The sequence below is a fragment of the Aphis gossypii genome, chromosome 1 (assembly GCF_020184175.1).
Source record: "Aphis gossypii isolate Hap1 chromosome 1, ASM2018417v2, whole genome shotgun sequence".
Classification (NCBI taxonomy): Eukaryota; Metazoa; Arthropoda; class Insecta; order Hemiptera; family Aphididae; genus Aphis; species Aphis gossypii.
In genome coordinates, this window is record NC_065530.1 from 22,656,012 (window position 1) to 22,676,403 (window position 20,392).

At 23.4% G+C, this 20,392-nt stretch overlaps 1 protein-coding gene across 2 annotated transcripts in view; it reads left to right on the forward strand.

Annotated features, from left to right (window-relative positions):
- Nucleotides 1-20,392, forward strand: part of LOC114129154 (atrial natriuretic peptide receptor 1) — a 273,402-nt gene that overhangs the window by 38,172 nt on the left and 214,838 nt on the right. The window contains exon 2 of one of the 2 annotated variants that reach the window (XM_027993800.2): nt 11,213-11,633. The exons of the other annotated variant lie outside the window; for it this stretch is intronic. Coding sequence (XP_027849601.2) covers nt 11,342-11,633 — 292 coding nt within the window. The 5' untranslated portion in view covers nt 11,213-11,341. The remainder of the gene's footprint in view (nt 1-11,212; nt 11,634-20,392) is intronic. 2 annotated transcript variants of the gene reach the window in all.

Genomic DNA, 20,392 nt, shown 5'->3' on the forward strand with positions numbered 1-20,392 from the left:
GGGGGGTAACTACCCCCCCTCATAAGTAAAATATGAATAATGATTTCTTCTATGGAAAACATTTAATATAGGTAATAATACATTAATAACATTTTTTGTATATACATATAAAAATGGTCCGATCCCCCTAAAAAAAAAACGAATTCTGCGTAATATACTGACACATACAGATATGCAGATATATAGATATAGAATTATAGTCAGGCTTAAAAATTATTATTAGTAAGTATTATTATAATTTTTTTATATTTATAAAATAGACTTTAAACAACTATTGACATAGTTAGATACAAAATCAACTAGCATAGCTGAATTCACATTGCATTAATTTATTGTGGTAGAAGGGGATGCTGATGTTTATTAATTTTCTTTGATTTAAAAAAATCTTTTTTTGTTAGTTATATATTATGATCAATTATTATATATTATGTTTAATGTTTTTATACCTAAGTAATTATTCTAGTGTTTGTGTCTAGTTATTATAACATAGATAATCGAAAAATAATTTGTAATATATAATATAATATTATTTAATATATAGGTACTACATTTTAAATGTTAAATTTAAAATATTATATACATTATTGGATAATGAAATATCTAATATCTAATTTATAAAAGGGAGAGAGGTAAATTCCCACGAATAGTTAAATATCTGCAACTTTAATTTAGAATGCTTTTTATTTTATCTGATATTTCTACGTAAATCGTAATGTTTAATATTTTAGACTACCTAAAATATAATATAGTCACATTGTCACAGTATTTTTATTAGGTATTAAATGCTTTTGAGTAGATGGTTGTAGGTTTACATTAATTTGTTACTATTTGACGTGATTCATTAGTTCAGTGTTTTTTAATGTACAAAAACTTCATTCAAGTGCTTCGATCTTGTAACTCTTGATATTAATGTGCGAATTATTTTATTTCTCTACCTCTTAAATGAGTTACATTTTCAATAAACATTATTATTTGCCAGCTGCTCTGCGACGTTGACGTGTGAATTTCATCTATTATCCATACTGTGGGTTATTAATCATCAACCCGTTAAGGCAACACAGATAATATACGAGTAGTTGAATGTTTCGTGGCTGATTAGACTTCTAAGCTGAATGTACAAGAAACACAGGCTCGTGATAAAAAATATAAATAATAATATATACATATATTATACTTATTTATAAGATACAATTATTTGTTTTTAGATGTTGAAGAGAACCCACTTCATTTGAATAATATATTTTTGTGTTCTACCACTAAGAAAAATTACTGGCTTAAAATTTTATATTTTTCTCTCCGGGGGTTTTTACATTTATCATAACACCAATTACGTTTTGATAATATATTATAATATGATATTTAGTTAAAAAAAAAAAAAAATTGATTAGGTAAATTAATTTGTAAATAAAATAAATTTTTTATAGGTAGGTTACTAAGGATAATAATATTGTCAAATGTGTTATTTTGTTATGAAATTAAATTTAGAAATAAATTAATACACAGATGATGCTATCTATCAGTGATAATATAATATAATTTTATAATTATGTTTGTATTATTATTTAAGCAGGTATTTATAACGATCATTTTTAATTGTATTACTTATCGTATATATGGGTTATAATACATTATATATTATTACACATACATATAAAACAAATAATATAATTGTATTAGTATACTATTAAACACTTATAATTCATCATAAATTTTAGTTTAGTTGCAAGTAAAAAATATTGTAATTTTATTTAATGTTTATGACAAGTATTTGATACAACACGATAACGTACCTATAGTAAAATGTACTTTAATATTCAAAACACGTAACAAGATCGCTAAATTTATAAAAATACAACGAACGAATAGGTCCATGTAGACTTCGTGACTCTTGCAGAGATTTCAGATTATCGGATTATTTTTTTCCGGTATAAAAATAATGATTGATTAAAGTATTATTCAATCATTATAAAACAATTATGTAAAATAACAAAAATCAACGTCCATGACATAATAAACGATTAAAGTATTTTGTTTGATTATATGTTACCGAGGCGTGATGAACTGCAATAACTTATCAAGTTATGTTCATTTAAGTAGGGCTATCGATCATTTTGAATATATTATTAAAAATATAGTTTATTGAATGGTTAAGTTTAGTGATCCTTATTTATATTATTAAGTAGGTGCCTATTAAAAGGTATTTTTCTTTTTTATGACGTTGTTTTAATTCGTGTCTAGGTTTATAAGATAATGGTTGAATATAATATATAATAATTAATTAAATATTATTATATTTTAATTAATAATTTATATATAGAAAATTTTGTTTTCAATTTTACTACAAATTTGATTTAATAATACTATTTGAATTAGTTTTATATTTTTTATAAGTTTATTAAATTTCATATAAATAATTATATGATTAACATAATATATTTTAAAAATAAAATATAAAAGAATTAATAGTGATATGTAATACGCTTATTTATTAAAATATGTAACTTGAATCAATTTTTTTTTTTTAAATAATACAATTTTTTGGAAAACCAGTGAATAAATAATTGATGATGATTAAAAAAAATAATATGGTTTTGTTTGTTTGAAAACATTAACATACCTATTTATATTTACGTATTGTTAATATAAAGTATATCTAAAATTTTTTTTGAATTTATTGTATAAATAAAGTTAAACTAAAAGTCTAAAAATGATCGTTAACTATTGATTAAACATAAAATGTGTGGTATATTTTATTTCATTTTTAAATCATTATTATAATAGTGTAGTACTCGTATTATTAAACATTTAACATTTAAATATTTTATTATGTACTTTTTAATTTTCTTTACAACCTTTCATTTAAGTATAACATTATATAGATACAAAATAATGTATTTATATTTCATAAGTTGATTGATTTTCTAAATATTAACAATTTTCATCGAATAAACCTATAACCTATAATACTCATCAGATAAAAATAATTTTAATGTTGATTATTGTAAAAATAAATTAACATTTGAGACATAATATTTAAACTTACACAAATAATTTATAATATAAATTAAGTTTATTAAAATATTATATAATTAATATTTAATAATATGTTTTACTAATAATCCTGAGATTAGGGTGTTACGGTGATCGGCTGAATTTAAATGAAAGCACTTGTAAAAGATTTTGTCAATATTTTTAACAGGCTAAATTGAGAGATCTTGGTGGAAGGTATCATTTGAGACATAGTATGGAATTTTTGATTATTTGGCAGAGGTATTTAGATCAGAATGTTTGGATTTTATGAATGTTAGAAGGGTTGATGTCTCCTCATAATAGTATTCCTTGAGTCTATGTTAGTTTGAGACGCACAATTCGTATAAGATAAGTTTATTTTTTAGATTAACGTATTTGGAACACAGCAAAATGTTAAATTGGATGGACTGGTTGTTTAAAATCATACATTTGGTATGGAATATGGTTTTATTCAGATTTGTTGATGATCTAAGTAAAAAACATAGGTAGCGAACACTTGATGATTGAGGTAGACAGCTTGTCGAAACGTGAACGTACAGTAGATTGATTTTGTTTTATTGACTTTTATCCTCTTATGTGTATTATTTAAATAATATTAATAAAATTCACAATAAATGTTGTAAACATTCTAGTTTATAAAAAAGTTAAGTTCCCTCTAATGACAATCAACGGTTTACAAATAATTTCTAATAATTAATAACGTAAAAACAGAAATTAAGGAGTTTTCTATAACTAAGAATTATTATACACGTTAAATAGCTAATTGTAAACTGTGTACTGATGTATATAATCACTGAAATTTATACTGATTCCTACCTTACTTCAGACTTTAATAGTTAAAACTTTTAGAGCGTTCTGAGGTTATGAACTTCAAAATCTTTGGTATGGTCTCTAATGATACTACTACGTGAAAGATATATATATATAATAAGAGGACATTATCCGATAGATGTTTGAATCCTGTTTTCCTTTCACGTGTATATATACTAGGTAGGCACACTCATTATATATTATGTATATCAAGACTCCGAATGTCCTTTACATTAGCAAAGTGTTGGCTATAAGTTAAAATGTCAGATGCATTGCATTGGGCCACTCGATGCGTTAGAAAAAATGATTAAACACTTAATTTTTATCTTGTCTGTAAAATATGGCTGCCCTATGCGAGACGTTACAGTGGTGAATGAACGTATTGAGGAAAGGGGTCCTCTTTACCAAGATCCAAAGAATGAAAACCCATGTAGAACCAAAAGAGTAATTTTCACCAAACAATATTTATAATAATAGTGGTGATGGTCATCGTAGTCCAAAATTACCCCCGCGTATGCGGGAGTGGTCCAATAATAACTGTAGGTACTTTGGGCGCTTTTCGTTGTCCATTTTCACAGTTGTAGGATTCTTCAATGACCAAAATTTGTGTTTCTCCTCTTGGCTGCTAACACGTATTGATTTATTTATTTTTATGTATAAATCTAAACGAATAATATAATCAGATCAAAGCTTATACATTTTTTTTTATGGAAGTCTATTTCAATAAACTATAATAATATTACATAAATTAACTTTGTTTTAATTTTTTGATAAAAATTTTAATTTAAACTATTATGACGCAACTCAAGCATAACATTTTGAATGAAAAGTCAGGATTATTTTATTCGTTTTTCAAGCATTATTATCTTAAAGTACATTGATATTTATTGGCGATATGATTAACATTTGTATAGTTGTTGGATTTTTATTCATTAGTCTGCTTTTTTCCTAAAAAATATTTTTACTTCTCAGTATCAATAAACCTATTCAAGCATAAAATACTAAAATATTATGTATAATGAAATATTTATATATGGATAAAAACAATATAAAATGTTTAATCTTACAATAATACAAGAAAATTAATTTTTTTATAGTATACCTTGTAGGTTTATTTCATAATAATTTCTTTTAGCTATTGTTATAGTACAGCATGCTATTGATGCAAAAATGTATAGCCGTGTAGGTAATACATATTTCAATTGGATACCTTGTAATCCATTAAATATTTTTTTAAGTTATAAGGTTGTGTACTTTCTATACGCTTACCATTTGATAGAAACCAGAACACCTAGATAGCTTGCACAAATTTTTGTAAATGTATTAGTAAGATAGTGTGTATGCTTTAAGTAGTGTTTCCATAATTTTTATTCATATACGATTTATGGTCCTTAAATATTATTTTATGAATTTAAAAACCAAATTTACTTATCTAAGTATTTTATAAATGTACCCTTTTGTTATTGAAGACGTTAAAACTTTTTAATTTAATTTGATAATTTTATGATGGTTATTGTAATATAATATAATTTTAAAATTAAAATATATAATATAGTCTAGAAAATATTATGTTCTTACTGGCCTATTTTTTTTTATTTAAATTTATTATGTATGTATAAATTAATTTTTATATTTGTTTTATTTTTTATTTTTACTTGTCTTATAACTAGTAATATATATGATAATTTTAACAAAAAAAATATTATGTTTGTCTTAAAATGTACAGGAAAATTAAAAAAAAAAAAATATAATTAGTTATAATCATTGGGAAAGACATTTAATTTAAAAAAGTGATTATATATTTAATTTCAACTTGTGGTTTTGGTGGAAACCAAATTGTATCCCTGAAAATGAAAGTTTTACTCTTAGATTATATTAATATGACATAATAATTCGTGATATTTTCAATCAACATTATCGACGTTCGTTATTGTGGTACATGGTAATTATTACTTTATGGTAAAATTTGTGCAAATACATTTTTGACGTTTGAATTTAATATTTAAACAACTTCTCACTACTTTTCATGATATGTACTTTGATCATAAAAAATACTGTAGGTACATCCGGCATTCTATATAATATGCTGTTGTATAATACTTGTTTAAAAAGTTTAATATTATTTTTTTCTTTTTTAGACTTCAAAATAATTTTCTTAGCTTTTGAGTTTAAATTTATCGAGATAAGAAAGGAAGTATATTTCTAAAATATAGCATGGAGATGATAACCTATCCAGTTATTATAGGTAATAGTGGAAAGTAGTGCTTTAAAATGACGCAACGATTTATTTTTCCAACCTTATATTTTACAATTTTGCTTGACTATTCTTTACATTGTCACTCAGTTTTTATAACGAAAACAATTTTAATTCTGACCAGGTTTTATATTAGTTTTCATACGTTGACGTTTTTATTAAACATAATTTTAACCAATAAGCTACCCACTTCTTTTTCTTAAAAAAAATGTTTCGTGAAGAGAATATACCCAAATGTTACATAACGTATTTTCGAGGATTAACTTTTTACTTGATTTACACCAACACTCTTTAACTGCAACAGCGCAATAAATATATTATGCTAGATGTATAATTCAAATTTATGTGTGAAAAAATAAACAAATACAAATCACGGTGCTATATAGGTATAGGTATATTTTGGCTTTAATGTAACTCAGATCACGGCCAAATCGGTGTCGGTACACCTAACTTTGTGAGCTTATTCTACCGAAACAAGCAATCCTAAGACACATAAGATATTGCACAAGGTATATTTAAAAATGTGGTTTAAACTATTCTTTTAACTTTCCTGATATCTCTAAGAAAATTTTAAAATTTTTGTTAAAATTGGTCAAAGAGTATTTAGGTGTTTGAGCTAGAACCGTACATATGGATTAAAATAATGTAATATATAATATTGTTTATTATAAAAGTCTCTTTAATTTCTGTTACCAGCAAAATTTCTACATAATATATATATATGTATAAAAAAATGTGATTTGTGTGAACCAGCCTATTAGCTTTCTGTTTCTAAATTTTTAAGTCACATACAAACGTAAATTAATTTTTATATTATTATGTATATATATACAAATATTTTAATTTACAAAAATTAGCATTATTTTACCTCTTTTGAATTTATATCTTTATATAAGATACACTAACCTTTTTACCGTGTAAAAATGTTTTTTCTTATCTACTATAAAACAATCGCTGCTGTAAGATTATGAGAATGTGACATATGTTTTTAAGTTGTTTTAGCTTGGAAAAAAAAATACAATTCAAATAAATTCAATTATCTACAATAAACATTATTTTACAAATTATCCTTATGACATAATGACCGTAGTCATTACCTACTGTATAAGATTGTTGTGTAATTTTTAAATTACATCTAGTGTATATAGAACATTTTTATGTTACAAGCTAATAGAACTTAAAAATATATTAAATGCAACATAAATATTAGAAAAACTTCATAACCATTATTATTATTTCTTTTTTCTTGATAACCCAGTTTAATAATTTCAAATAATAAAACAAAAATATTAATGATTAACAAGAGTTTATAAATTATTAATTTTTAATCAATTTAATAGGTAACACAAATAAAAATAAAAAATTACAAATTGTTTCATATTTTATTGTTCGTGTTTGATCGTTGATCGTATTATAAACTTACAGTAGTGTTGTTATTTTATATGCATGAGTTTACTAGGCATGTATATTACAATCGAAAAATAGTTATTGTAAAAATGTAAACTAATGTAAACATTTCACGATAACGGGACAAAGAAATGTAATGAGATAAATAAATGGGATCTGCGTTCATTTTTATTGAAACATAATTTAATTGTATTTCAATTGTTCCAACGTTTATGTTAAAATGCATGTAAGTACATAAAAATGTAAAACACAACCCTAAAGCACTATCATAAATTGAACACATAGGTATGGTATAAAATTTAATCGACGGTGAATACGATCCACTTATCATAATGTAGCCAGTAGGCCAGTTGCGTAGCTAGACACTTTTTCTTGGATAGGCCCGATATTTTGATGTAATTAGAATTATCAATGAATATTTTTATTAAATAACAAAGATGATATAAAACATTTATTTTTGGAGAAAAGCGGGTTGGCCTGGGACTACTGTCCTACTCGCGGGCTACGCTACTGCAGTAGGCCTTTGTTATTTTTTTCTTGCTGATAATGATGTCTAAATTTTTAACTATTACTAATTTTTAACATCTGGAAAATGTAATAAATAATAGGTATACTACCTCGTAGCAATATTAATATTTTACATCCTACATTTTTATATTAATGATATCTTTATGGGTCACGTGCTACAAATTATTTATAGTATAGTAATGGGCTTAGTGCGAAACAGAATCATTGTCTATCATATTTTGTTATAATATTAAACAAGATATAAATTGAATTAATATAAAAGTGCTTTAATAGAATTACTGGTAAACGGTTAATAAGGTTTATTGAAAAAGTTTCGTTCGTTTCGAATTTCGATACACAGTAATATAAATCCGTTTAGGAGAATTGCGTTGAACGTAAAGTTACAGTTAAGTTTTTGCTCTTTAAATTTGTTTCGACATTTCGTGAAAATGAAAAAAAAGAAGAATAAACATTATGGTACCTATAATATTTGATTATTCGTTTGCTATTGAAAAATATTGAATGAGATTTTAAAATGTTACCTTTGTTGTTTTATTAGATCTATGATAAAATTTCAGAGAACAAGTTCAAAGAAAATATTTCTATACTATACAAGTATTTTTACAATTTGGATGTTTAATACATTCAATTCAGAGTAACACTTATTTAATTCATTATTATGTATAATTGGTAATTTCTTGATTAAAAAATGTATAATAATAATAAAATTAATATTCACTTAGATGATGAAAAATAGGTATATATCTAAGGATCATATCGTTGGAAAAATGTGTTTGAGAATTACAGCTTACTTAAAAAATTCGCAGTAAATACACTTTACACTTATCTTGTGTACGTTAATAATTTAATAGGTGGTTTTCAAGAAAAAATAATGGAAGTTTTCCATAAGCACTTTTTGTCAAAATAATATTTTTAACGCATTGTTTGTAATGTTCTGAAAACAAGAAAAACCAACACAATGAGACTCAGACAATGCACCTGCCACCGAAAACACTAATAATTCTTTGGAAAAATAAAGTAGATGCGTATAATGACACTTAAACACTAGAAATTTATTGTAAAAAATTACAGTTAAGGTTTGATATAATTAATCTTTGACATAATTAAAATAAAATAGTCAATTAAACCAATAGTTCAAACTCAAAAATGTGATTCCAATTCAGCCTTTTATTATATTACTTAGAAGAGTGTCATGATGACGATAACATTTTTTGACAGACATACATATGTGCAATTAGTTTTCACCGGTCGATTAATCATTCTTATTCTGAATGGTATATAGTTGGCACTAAACGAACATCATTGAAAATCCTAATATAGTATATATATTTTTTTTAAATAACCAGGAAAATCAAAAAAAAAAAAAAAAATTAAGAAATAATAGAAGTTTTTACGCAAAACCAATTATAAAAAAATTAATTTTGTTTTTTTTTTTGTTTAGTGTAACTCAAAAAGAAATTTTCACGTATAAATATATGCACTTTTCACTGAATAATTTTTTTTAGCATCTTCTGTAAATGATAAAATTTTAAAAATATTTTAACCCTTTTTGTGCTATATTATATTGAGATTTTCAATAAGTTTTTTTTTCTAATAATTGAATAAACTATTTTATTGTTCTTTTTGGTTTATATGGTTGCGATAATTAATGGTAGGTACTTGTTAACTTATTGTCTATTTTATTTTTCATTGCATTTCTATGTTTATTTCAATTTACATGCTCTCGGTTTAATAACATTATATGTGCTGCATTTTGATCTTTTATCTTCGATTTATAACTTCATTCTGTTTTGTAATAATTTCTCTTTTTGGAGATTTATTTTTTGTTTTATTTACTTTAGTTGATTACTGCTTTAATCTTATCTTAATATCTTGTGCCCATGGACAAATTTTTTCTTATTGATTTATCATTGCTATAATCAGCCGTTTTTTTTTTTTTTTTAGGAATTTTGTAAAAATAATGTTTTTTGTGACTTTTCTGTAAGGTCTAGTTATCAGTATCTTATAGGACTTAGATAATTGTTAAAAAATTAATAAGAGTATTGATAAAATAATTTCGCTTTTAGTGCAGCCAATTTATGAAAAAAAAAACTCAATAGAATTGTTTAGCTTACAATAGTTTGTTGTACTGTATGATAGAATCATTCAATGTGTGTACCTTGAATAAATCTATATTCATTTTATAAACTTGTTATTTTTTCATTTATATTAATAGTTTGTGCATCTATGGCTTTCTGCACAGTGATTCAAGAACTTGACATTTAGATATTTGAGGCTTCGATCTGTTTATCTAAAAAAATCGCTTAACAATAATTGTACATAGGACATTAGAATACTTTATGCTTAGGAGCCAAATGTTTTGTCCACAATACACTGTATATAATAATTTAGTTATTAATTAATTTTAGTATCAATAATAGTAACTACAAAAGTCTATAATGATCTATAATAATTATTTATTTGATACACACACAAATTCATACACACATGCTCACGTTGTTATTTGTAGTTTAATATTTTAAAAATGAACAGTGAATATAAAATTCCGTATAATTGTTATTTACAAATAACATTTTGATCATAACCGCATAAATATGTTTTACAAACGTTTACGATTTAAATTTTTCAACTAGGATTTAACATGTAAAATAATAATTTTTCATCAATTATATGAATTATAAAATTACTGATATTATTAAATATTGAATGAGTATTAATTATTATTATTTATTAGACTGGTTAAGTCTTAAGTGTATTAAAATATTATTCTGTTTCAAAATATGAAATTAAATCTATTGATGGACGTTTAAAATAAACGATTAAAAAAACGTGAAAATCTGCGAAAATCTAAAAAAGTAATTTACCTTGATCAAATATTAAATGCATGTATATTAAAAATCTAATTTATTTTAATTTTAAATTATTAAACAAATGTTAATTAAAATATTTAACATTTTTAAAGGTTTGAATAATAGTATATCATCAGATATAAATACAACAATAAATAAACAAAATAAAATAAATAAATACGACCTAATCTAACCTTCTACTTGTATATGTTTATTTATATACTATATAATATATATATATATATATTACGATAATATACAATAATATTAATTTATGTTAAACAACTTCTCAATAATGCTGTTATAATAAAAATTACATTTTGTTATTTTCTAGACGTTGATGGATTAATTAAGAACTCCACGGTATGTGATGACAGGTTAGTCATCAGTCTGTAATTTATAATGCAGAATATACGTTAGATGACGGCAATCTGCCACTAACGAGAAACGTCTTGACGCAAATATGGGTGCGTTTCTATGGGTGTTGGTGAGCACTGTGATCTTTGCCGAATGGGCGACGTCCGCAAAACCGGGTACAGTGCGGTTTGCAGTCATAGCGCCTTTAAAGGCATACAAGACATTAAAGGACGAAGAGACTTTGGGTGCTATTTTGCCATCTGTAGATTTGGCTGCACAAGCAATTGCTCAGCCTGAAGGATCGTTGCCAGGATGGACAATACAAATCGAATACAGGAATGGATACTGTTCATCTACCGAAGGCCCAATAGCAGCATTTGAATTACACAATCGCAGTGGTAAGTGAAATTTTTTCCAAATTTTTCAATTAATTTATTGAGATATACCTACTTACTGGATACTGGATTACACGATTACAGTATACATCAATACAATTACCTAATTTATAATAAAATTCATGTTTCAAATATTAGTTAAGAATCTTAACTCCGACCCATCACAAGTTAAGATAATCATAACTTCAATAAAAATATGAGATATGCATTTAGTAAAAATAAATGTATGCATATCGATTTATAGAATAATTTTATTATTTTTCGTAACAAGCATGAATAATATGTCAAAAAGATATCTATAATATATATATGATGCTAATTTAGAAACAGTGGTATTTTTTTACCATATTGTTTTTACTTTTGTAATTTATTCAGTTAAAAAAAAAAAAATTATAATTTTCGAAATTAAGAAGTTCTTTACTTATATATTATATTAGGCGTTCAATAAGTTTGATCACACTTAATTACTGTATGAATATTTTAATATATACATGGAGCAATAACAGATAACACTTAGCACATTTATGATGTAAACTATTTAATAACTTTATTAATTATATGATTATATCGTTTATCAGTCCCAATTAGTCTAATGACCGTTTTTCCAAACACACCGAAAATCTAATACCCTGTACATATTGGTAAATTAACTAAATAATAAATAAATAATATGGTTATTAGTTATGTTTTACTAATGATTAGTTATTATTAACTAATTTTTAAAGTATATTTTTATGTCTAACATAGCTCTAGAAAAGGCCACTCATCTATAATAAATTATTTAAACAACATTATATAAAACAATTTATAGTTGATTCGTTCATTAATAAATCTCAAACTAATGTAATATTTAAAAAACTTCGAAAAAGCATTTGACAAAGTCAACCATACATTACCATTACAAAAACTTTAAACGATTGGCATTAGAGATCCTCCTCTGTCATGGTTTTCATCTTTTCTAACTAATAGAACCAAATCTATGAAATATAATCACTATATTTACCATAAGATAGCAGTTACTTCGTAGTTCCTTAATGTGATCATTTGCCACCATTGTTTTTTTTATTATTTATTAACGATATTAGAGAATCATTAAATTACTCAAAAATATTACTGTTAGCTGACAATGCCAACATTTTTAAATCCATATCCAATTTAGGCTTGCTAAAAATAAGTTGAAAAATTTTAATGGTTTAAATTCACTGTATTTAGTTAATTACTCTTTAGTTTATTGTCATTTAGAATACGGTTTATTTAAATTGATAACAAAAAACCATAACACAATAAAATTTATTCCAAATAACTTCATTTGATCACTATGTCAATCTTGTCAAAGACCTTGAGTAAGACACTCAGATTATAACACTTTTTTAAAATATTGCAATGTGAAATCCCTTATCAGGCATAAAAATGACCTACATTTATTATGTTCATTAAAACTATTAAATAATCATATTATAGCCATATATCCATTTTACCTGAAATATTGGAAAAAATCAATTTTAAATGTACCTCAAATCTATCACAGAGAAAAAACAAATTTGTTCTATTTAAATAAAATCTTTAATAAGTAATTATATTAAATACTTCATCAAAAAAAATATTTTTATGAACGTAGGTAACTCTTTTAAAATTAATAAATTTATTTTAAATAACATTTTTAATTTTAAAAATACTTTAATTCTCTATAATAAATAATTTTAAAGTAATATAGTTTTAATCGTCACATAGACACTTATTGCTAATTAAGTTATAGTTAAATTATATAAAATTACATTCATATTTATTGTTAAATTATTTATTATATTGTTATATTATTAACGTAAAATTTTTACTTTTATTAAAATTTCATTTCATTCTATTCTGTTATCGTTATATTACTTATACTTTTTTTTTGTGTACTTTTTAACGTATATAAGTTTAACAGAAAATGAACTTATCACAAACGATGTGTATTAATATTTAGTAATATCATAACTATTAATATAATTTTATAAATAATGTTACTATTATTATATTACGATTAACCTTGTTATCTTATAATTAAATTGTATATTGGACTTGATCTGTAAATAAATAAATAACTAATTAGAAGAAGGAATTAACTAAGTAGTGGAAAAATTAACATTTATATACGAATTTCTGCAAAAAAAAAAAAAAAAACTTATATAATTAATGTATATTAAATTGTTTCATAACACATAGAATCATTGATGGATTAAAAGTTGTAATTAATTTTTAATTGATATCGGTACGATCTTTTTAATTCCTAAAGATAAACGATATTTTGAAATAATTTGCCATTTTCAATGGTCTGTAATAATATATCACTAAAACGTTTAACTAGTAATTTTTGTATAATTATATCTGGTTCAATAAATATAGGTATGTAAATTATTTATTTTCATGTACGCACGCATAATAAAAATTCATTTTTCTATGGATTATATTATCCCTCTATATTGTAACAATAATATTATAACTATAAATATATAATAAAAATATACACAGTTTTGCCATACACGACATATTTATTAATTTATCAGTGAAATTCTGTTTTTAAACAAATGGGTAGGTTCATGTTATTTATTCGGGAACATAGAGTATTTTCCAAAAAGAAACATTATTAGTGTTGTAATTTCAATTGATATGTTATAGAATATTAATATTATATTAGTAGATACACCACTGATAAAATATTTCTGTAAAAAAAAAATCATAATTTCATAAATTATTAAATGAATACATAGTACTTTGGTTGTTTCTGGTCGACTGGTAGGGTTCAAAATACATTAAGTTTTTGGCTGTGTATGCGGAAAAAATAAACTTTTTTTGTTGTTTAACTAAATCGCGATCATCAATCTTGTCAAAAAATATTTTTTTGCTTTATTTAATATACTCATTGATTACCTACCATATTTTTTTATTTTTGAACAATTATAATACATTTTGGATTAAAAAAAAAAAATAATAATAATAACAAATTAATGATTATTCTATAAATGTTGTAGATAAATATAATTATATGTAAAAGGTATAAAACTATTTATTCTATTGCCTCATTTTTATTTTTTGTTGATTAATCAATCATTTTTTTGAGGCGTCACCTAATTTGATTAAATATATACCAAGTCATATAATACTAACTTAGAGTTTTGAATATTTTGTAGTTTTTAACCAACAAGTATATTTTACTTTATCCTTTAGGTATAATATTCAAACGTCATTTTATTTTAATGTTGAATTATAAAAAGAAGTTTTAAGAATTGCATTTTGAAACATTTTTATTACGCAGAATCATAAGCTGTGTAAAATTTTTATAAAATGTTCATGAACAATTGTTTATGTTGTTATTGTTTTACGTGATTTTAATGAAAATCATAATTATTTCATCATTCATATAGGTGTATTGCCGAATTGATCTGCTTATAATTTTCAGTTGTATCGTTTATCATGGTATTTGACTATTAGTAAATTATACTTTTATTTAACTGATATTATTTTATAATTAAATTTAATCCATGCTCAGTGTAAAATGTATAAACTAAATTACCATTTTAGCGTTTTTTAATTTTTATTTTTTTTAGTCAGATAATTATTTTTAATACTTTATTTCTTTATCGAAAGGAAATAATTAGCCTTTAAAGCTAAGCCTATTTTTAGTCCCTATCACCTAAAAGTAAGCGTGACTGTGTTAGCATTATGTTCATATTGGATTAATTTAACATAATGAGATGACAGTTTAAGCTTATTAATCAATAGTATTTTATCAACTTATAACTTTAAACTTCAATATTTTGTGATAATATCGTGGTGTGAATTCTCACCATTAAACGTGGTGTAATAAAGTAAATTATTTTTAAATATAATTTTCGATCTTGAGTGTATCGATTTTTATGCACATAATTATTTGAAATATATAGGTACGTTAAAAATATATGGTTCAGTATTATAGGTACTCATAAAAAAAAAATCATTAAGAATGATATTTTAGAATCATAACATAATATAATACATTTAATTTTCAATTAATAAAAAAACCTAGAGTGGATTTTTATGCTTAATATAATAGTAATTATTTTGTTTTTAACTAAAGTAAAAAGTTAATTATGATATAGATCTCTAGTATTTAAATTGAATTACGACAACATTATAAACTACACATGTCAGTATTTGAAGGGTTTTCTGTAAAGTAAATAATAATAAAAACTTCTCTACTATCGTTGAGTTAGTTAATTAATTTTTGTAGACCTCAGTGGAATAGAAGAATAATTTAGAGATTTAACAAAATTATTTCATAATCCCTAATTTTGAGAACAGGATATACCTTTCAAACAATACAAACAACGTTCTTTAGCTTAATTAGGAAGGACCTGGTAGTCATGTATGTTTTGACTACATTTCTAATCATAACAATGGATGACAGTGTTTTAGGTTAAATGTACTTTATTTCTACCATTGGGAATTAAGAAGTCCGAACTTTTCACTCTTAAAGCTTATTCTGCAATAAACTAATATTATATATACATATAATATATGTATTGGATTTGTTCCCCGTAACTTCATGTTAGTTTCATTGTTTGGAAACAATGAATGATTACTTTTTTGGTTGGGATTAATGTTAATTTAATTTCATACTACAATTATCTGAGACCACATTTCCCATGTATTTATTACTTAGTTAATTATTTATTTAAGCACCCTGTCATACTAATTACAATATTTTAAACAATAATTACTAAGTATTTTAAGCAAAAAAACTATGTGATAATATTTGAATATTTATGTAAGACAAAACATAAGTCTTTATTTCCCTTTATTAATTTTATATTTTTAACGAAGTGATGAGTGTATTGATTTTACAATGATGTGTGTGTGTGTGTTTTTTTTTTTATCTCTATTATACCTACATTATACCTATGCATTATTGACCTATCAAAAGTAAAAAGTTTCTAATAATTTTCAAAAAAATTGGGGAAAACCACTTAAAAGTAACGGCAAAGCAGGGATTTTTACGCAAAACCAGTTTTCGACAAAATCGATTTCTTTTATAAAGTTTTAGCTCAACCACGTTTTTCACCATCCAAAGGAAATATATATCCTAGCACCCAAACTGACGAATCATCTCTGTTCAGAATCATTTTTCGTGATACCTCTCATTGGATTTAAATTCAACACACCCATTATACATAGTGACCTACTCTATGTCCGAGGTCCACTCGATACCTACTATACAGCAGAGCGTTACCCACTTGACCACCTTTTCGACATGCATATGACTGGGAGTGATTTTGTTAATTTGTGCAAAACCGAGAATGTTACTAGTTGAGACAGTGATTGTTTATAGTAAGCGGTTGTTATAGCAACCGATTGCTATAACAAGACATATACAATATACATGTACCAATGTATCTGCATGTAGTGTAGATACTCTTTGTTATTTTTTGTTCGTCATAATTTTTAAAAACACTTAAAAGTATAGTTTCTTGTGAACAATTACATCTAATATATACATATTTAAAAACTCAAAGTGATTATCAACATAATCAAAATAAACAAGAAGAAAATCAGTAATGAAATAATTGGATTTTTTAAGCAAAAGCAAATTTTGGTTGTTTGTTGTGATTCAAAATTGAATTAATGTAGATACTTGAATTTAAAAAAAAAATTGTTATATTTTTATTATTGTTTATATTAGAGTTAAAATATTAATTCTTAACTCACAGAAAAAAAATATAGTAATTGGTTTGACAAACGAAGTGATCATCTTTTAGACTTTTAGAGGTTTCTAGTGAAATGCCTACATAAGACAATGTATAATATTGTATAACAAATACGTCATTGCTATTGAATTGAAAAACCTGATGTTTGTTAACCCTATTGGTAATCTGTGATATTATTCTAAACAACAATGATCAAAAAACTTTACCCATTCAAAGTATATTAAAAACTTGGAGGAGTCAAAAACTTTGTGTAAATGTACTGTAACAATATTGTTTTCCATGAACCATTCTCATTTTATCATTATGTTCATTAGTTAATATGTATTTTATAACAAGAGTTTTGTATGAATAAATTTAAGGATTGTTTATGTTAACGTGCACATGAACATTCATTTGTCTTTAATTCGTTAAAATGTATTTTATGTATTTGACTTTTAAATAAAAAAAGAGCAGGCTTTCAACATTCATTCGACTCAAAGTAGGCTAATATTTTAACTTAAATTATTATACATTATAACCAATAGCATTTAAATATAATTCTGAGATAATTTAGATTAAATATTGTAGTGAAGTTCGTATGTTTTAAAGTTTTTAGTGGTATGATGGAAGGTTTTTGAATTTATTACATATAATCACTATTAAAATATCAGTGATAAAATAAATTTACTAAATTGTTTTAAAGCATAAAAATAAAATAACAAAATATTATTAAAAAAATATTGAATTTTAAATATAGTTTAAATACAAAGGTGAATAAATGATGAAACTAGTCTTCAAATTGAAGAACCTTAAATGACACTTTAACTAAATAATTATAACTCTTAAAATAAATATTTAAGACATGATTTTCAGAGTCGACTGAAGTAACTGATTTTTTAATTATAATTTTTATGGTAAACAATTTTATGTATTTTAAATTTTAGAAATAAATAATGAATAAACAGATAAATGCTAATCTAAAAGTTATAAAAAAGCTGGTTGTGAATAAAACATTTCCTTTCAACGTTTATATTATTATATGTCAAACACTGTAATGTAATTAATAAATAATAATAGTTTTCTAAGATTTTCTGGTATATGAATATACTACTTTAATAATATCACTTATCTAATATCTAAAGTAAATATAATGTGTGTCAAATTTCTAATAAAATTAAAATCAGTTACTATAAGCCACTACTTATATATTATATATTTTTAATTAAAAATGTAATCATTAAAATTAAATATTTATTAATTATTTGGATACAAATATTATGACGATGTCGTTAAATTCAATATTAATTATTTTACTTGAGTAATAAATATGATTAACACGTATTAAACCAATACATGATCGTAAATAAGTCATGGTAATAAATCGTATTTTGAAATGCTCAAAATGGTAAAAATGTAAATTAAATCATATAGTTGTTTTTTTAATTGTTTATCGAAATATCGTTAAACAAATATTGCTTTCGAAAAATATAAAGTGAGAAGTGAGATCTATTTATATGTTTTGGATTAATATATGCATAATTATAAGTTATTAGTTACAAGAACGACATGGTAAGGAAAAACATATTTTAAAATTATATTTTAATTTTACTTAAAATAAATAAATAAAAGTAGTGATAAAATATTTTGGTATTTTAAGTTATTATTATAATAACGCTTGCTAGCAAATGGAACAATACATTTTTTTTTTGTAACAAGACCAGTGAATAGAAAAAAAAATACATCCCCTTTCATTTAAAAAAAGCTAAGCACTCTCCTCTAATTTGATGATTTTATACTGAGTTATAAAATGTATATTTAATAATCATTATGAACAACGAACACGAAAGATCTAAGTACAGTTTAAATTAATTTAATAGATATTTTTTAGATTAATTCCAGTTTATTCTCAAATTTGTACCTTACTTATAAGTTATTACATATTAATATATATATATCAAAATTATATACCCATAGCTTAATAATAATAATAATAATAAGAAAACACGTCCCAATTTTATTTTTAAACAAAATATGTACTTAAATCAAAATGTATCGGTAAAATATATTATCATATTAAATATATATATTTTTTAAATGCTGTCAATTTATTCTGAATTCAATTATTAAAATTCTGTATAGTTATAAGGTGTGCTATGTGATATGGTATTTTTATAATTTTGAAAAGGCTTTGAATATTTATATTCAATAATACTGTAGTATGAGTTACAAACTGCATACGATTTCAGATTTGTGTTACAATATTTATATCTATTTCTTTATACTACCATTATTTATAATAATGTTATAACATATTTTTTAATTTCGCTATTAATGTATAAAAAGTTGCGTGGTTAAGCTTTGATTGATTTTTGTTTCAATAGATTTCCATCTACATAGGCACACGTGATATTTTATTTAATGTAAAAAAGTTTTAGTAAATATAGGTTTTTTACATTTGAACTATTCATAAAATACAACTTTTATAAAATCACAATTTAAAATAAAAAATTCAAATAAGACTTCTAAAAAGCATGAAATATATATATATATATTTATATACATTAATATTCAAAACCATTTTGTTTCAATTTTTTTGGAATTTACTTCAGTATAAATCATGCAACTTACTGGGATATATCTATTTATCTTTAAATATTAACTGAAATAATAATATACTGATAAATCCAGATAAAACAAAATATAAAACTATTTTTGTGTTATTTTTAAATAAATTTAAAAACAAATTCCAAAATACCTTAGGTTATATTTATATTATCGGATAGTAATAATTTATCAATATGCACATTGTAAAATTTTTGTATTAGTGAAATTAAATTTTGCTAGTGGGCGTGTAATTTGTATTTCTAAAATATAAATAGATTTGTTGATTGAAACATGATTTATATGAAATTTTATTTCCGGGATGAAATATGTAAAGAATTAATTAAAAAAAAATATTTTAAAATCAATAGTTTGACACCTTAGACATTTAAAAATTAATTAAATCATACATATTGTATTATATTATTATTATTTTTGTTTATAATATTTAAGGTTGAA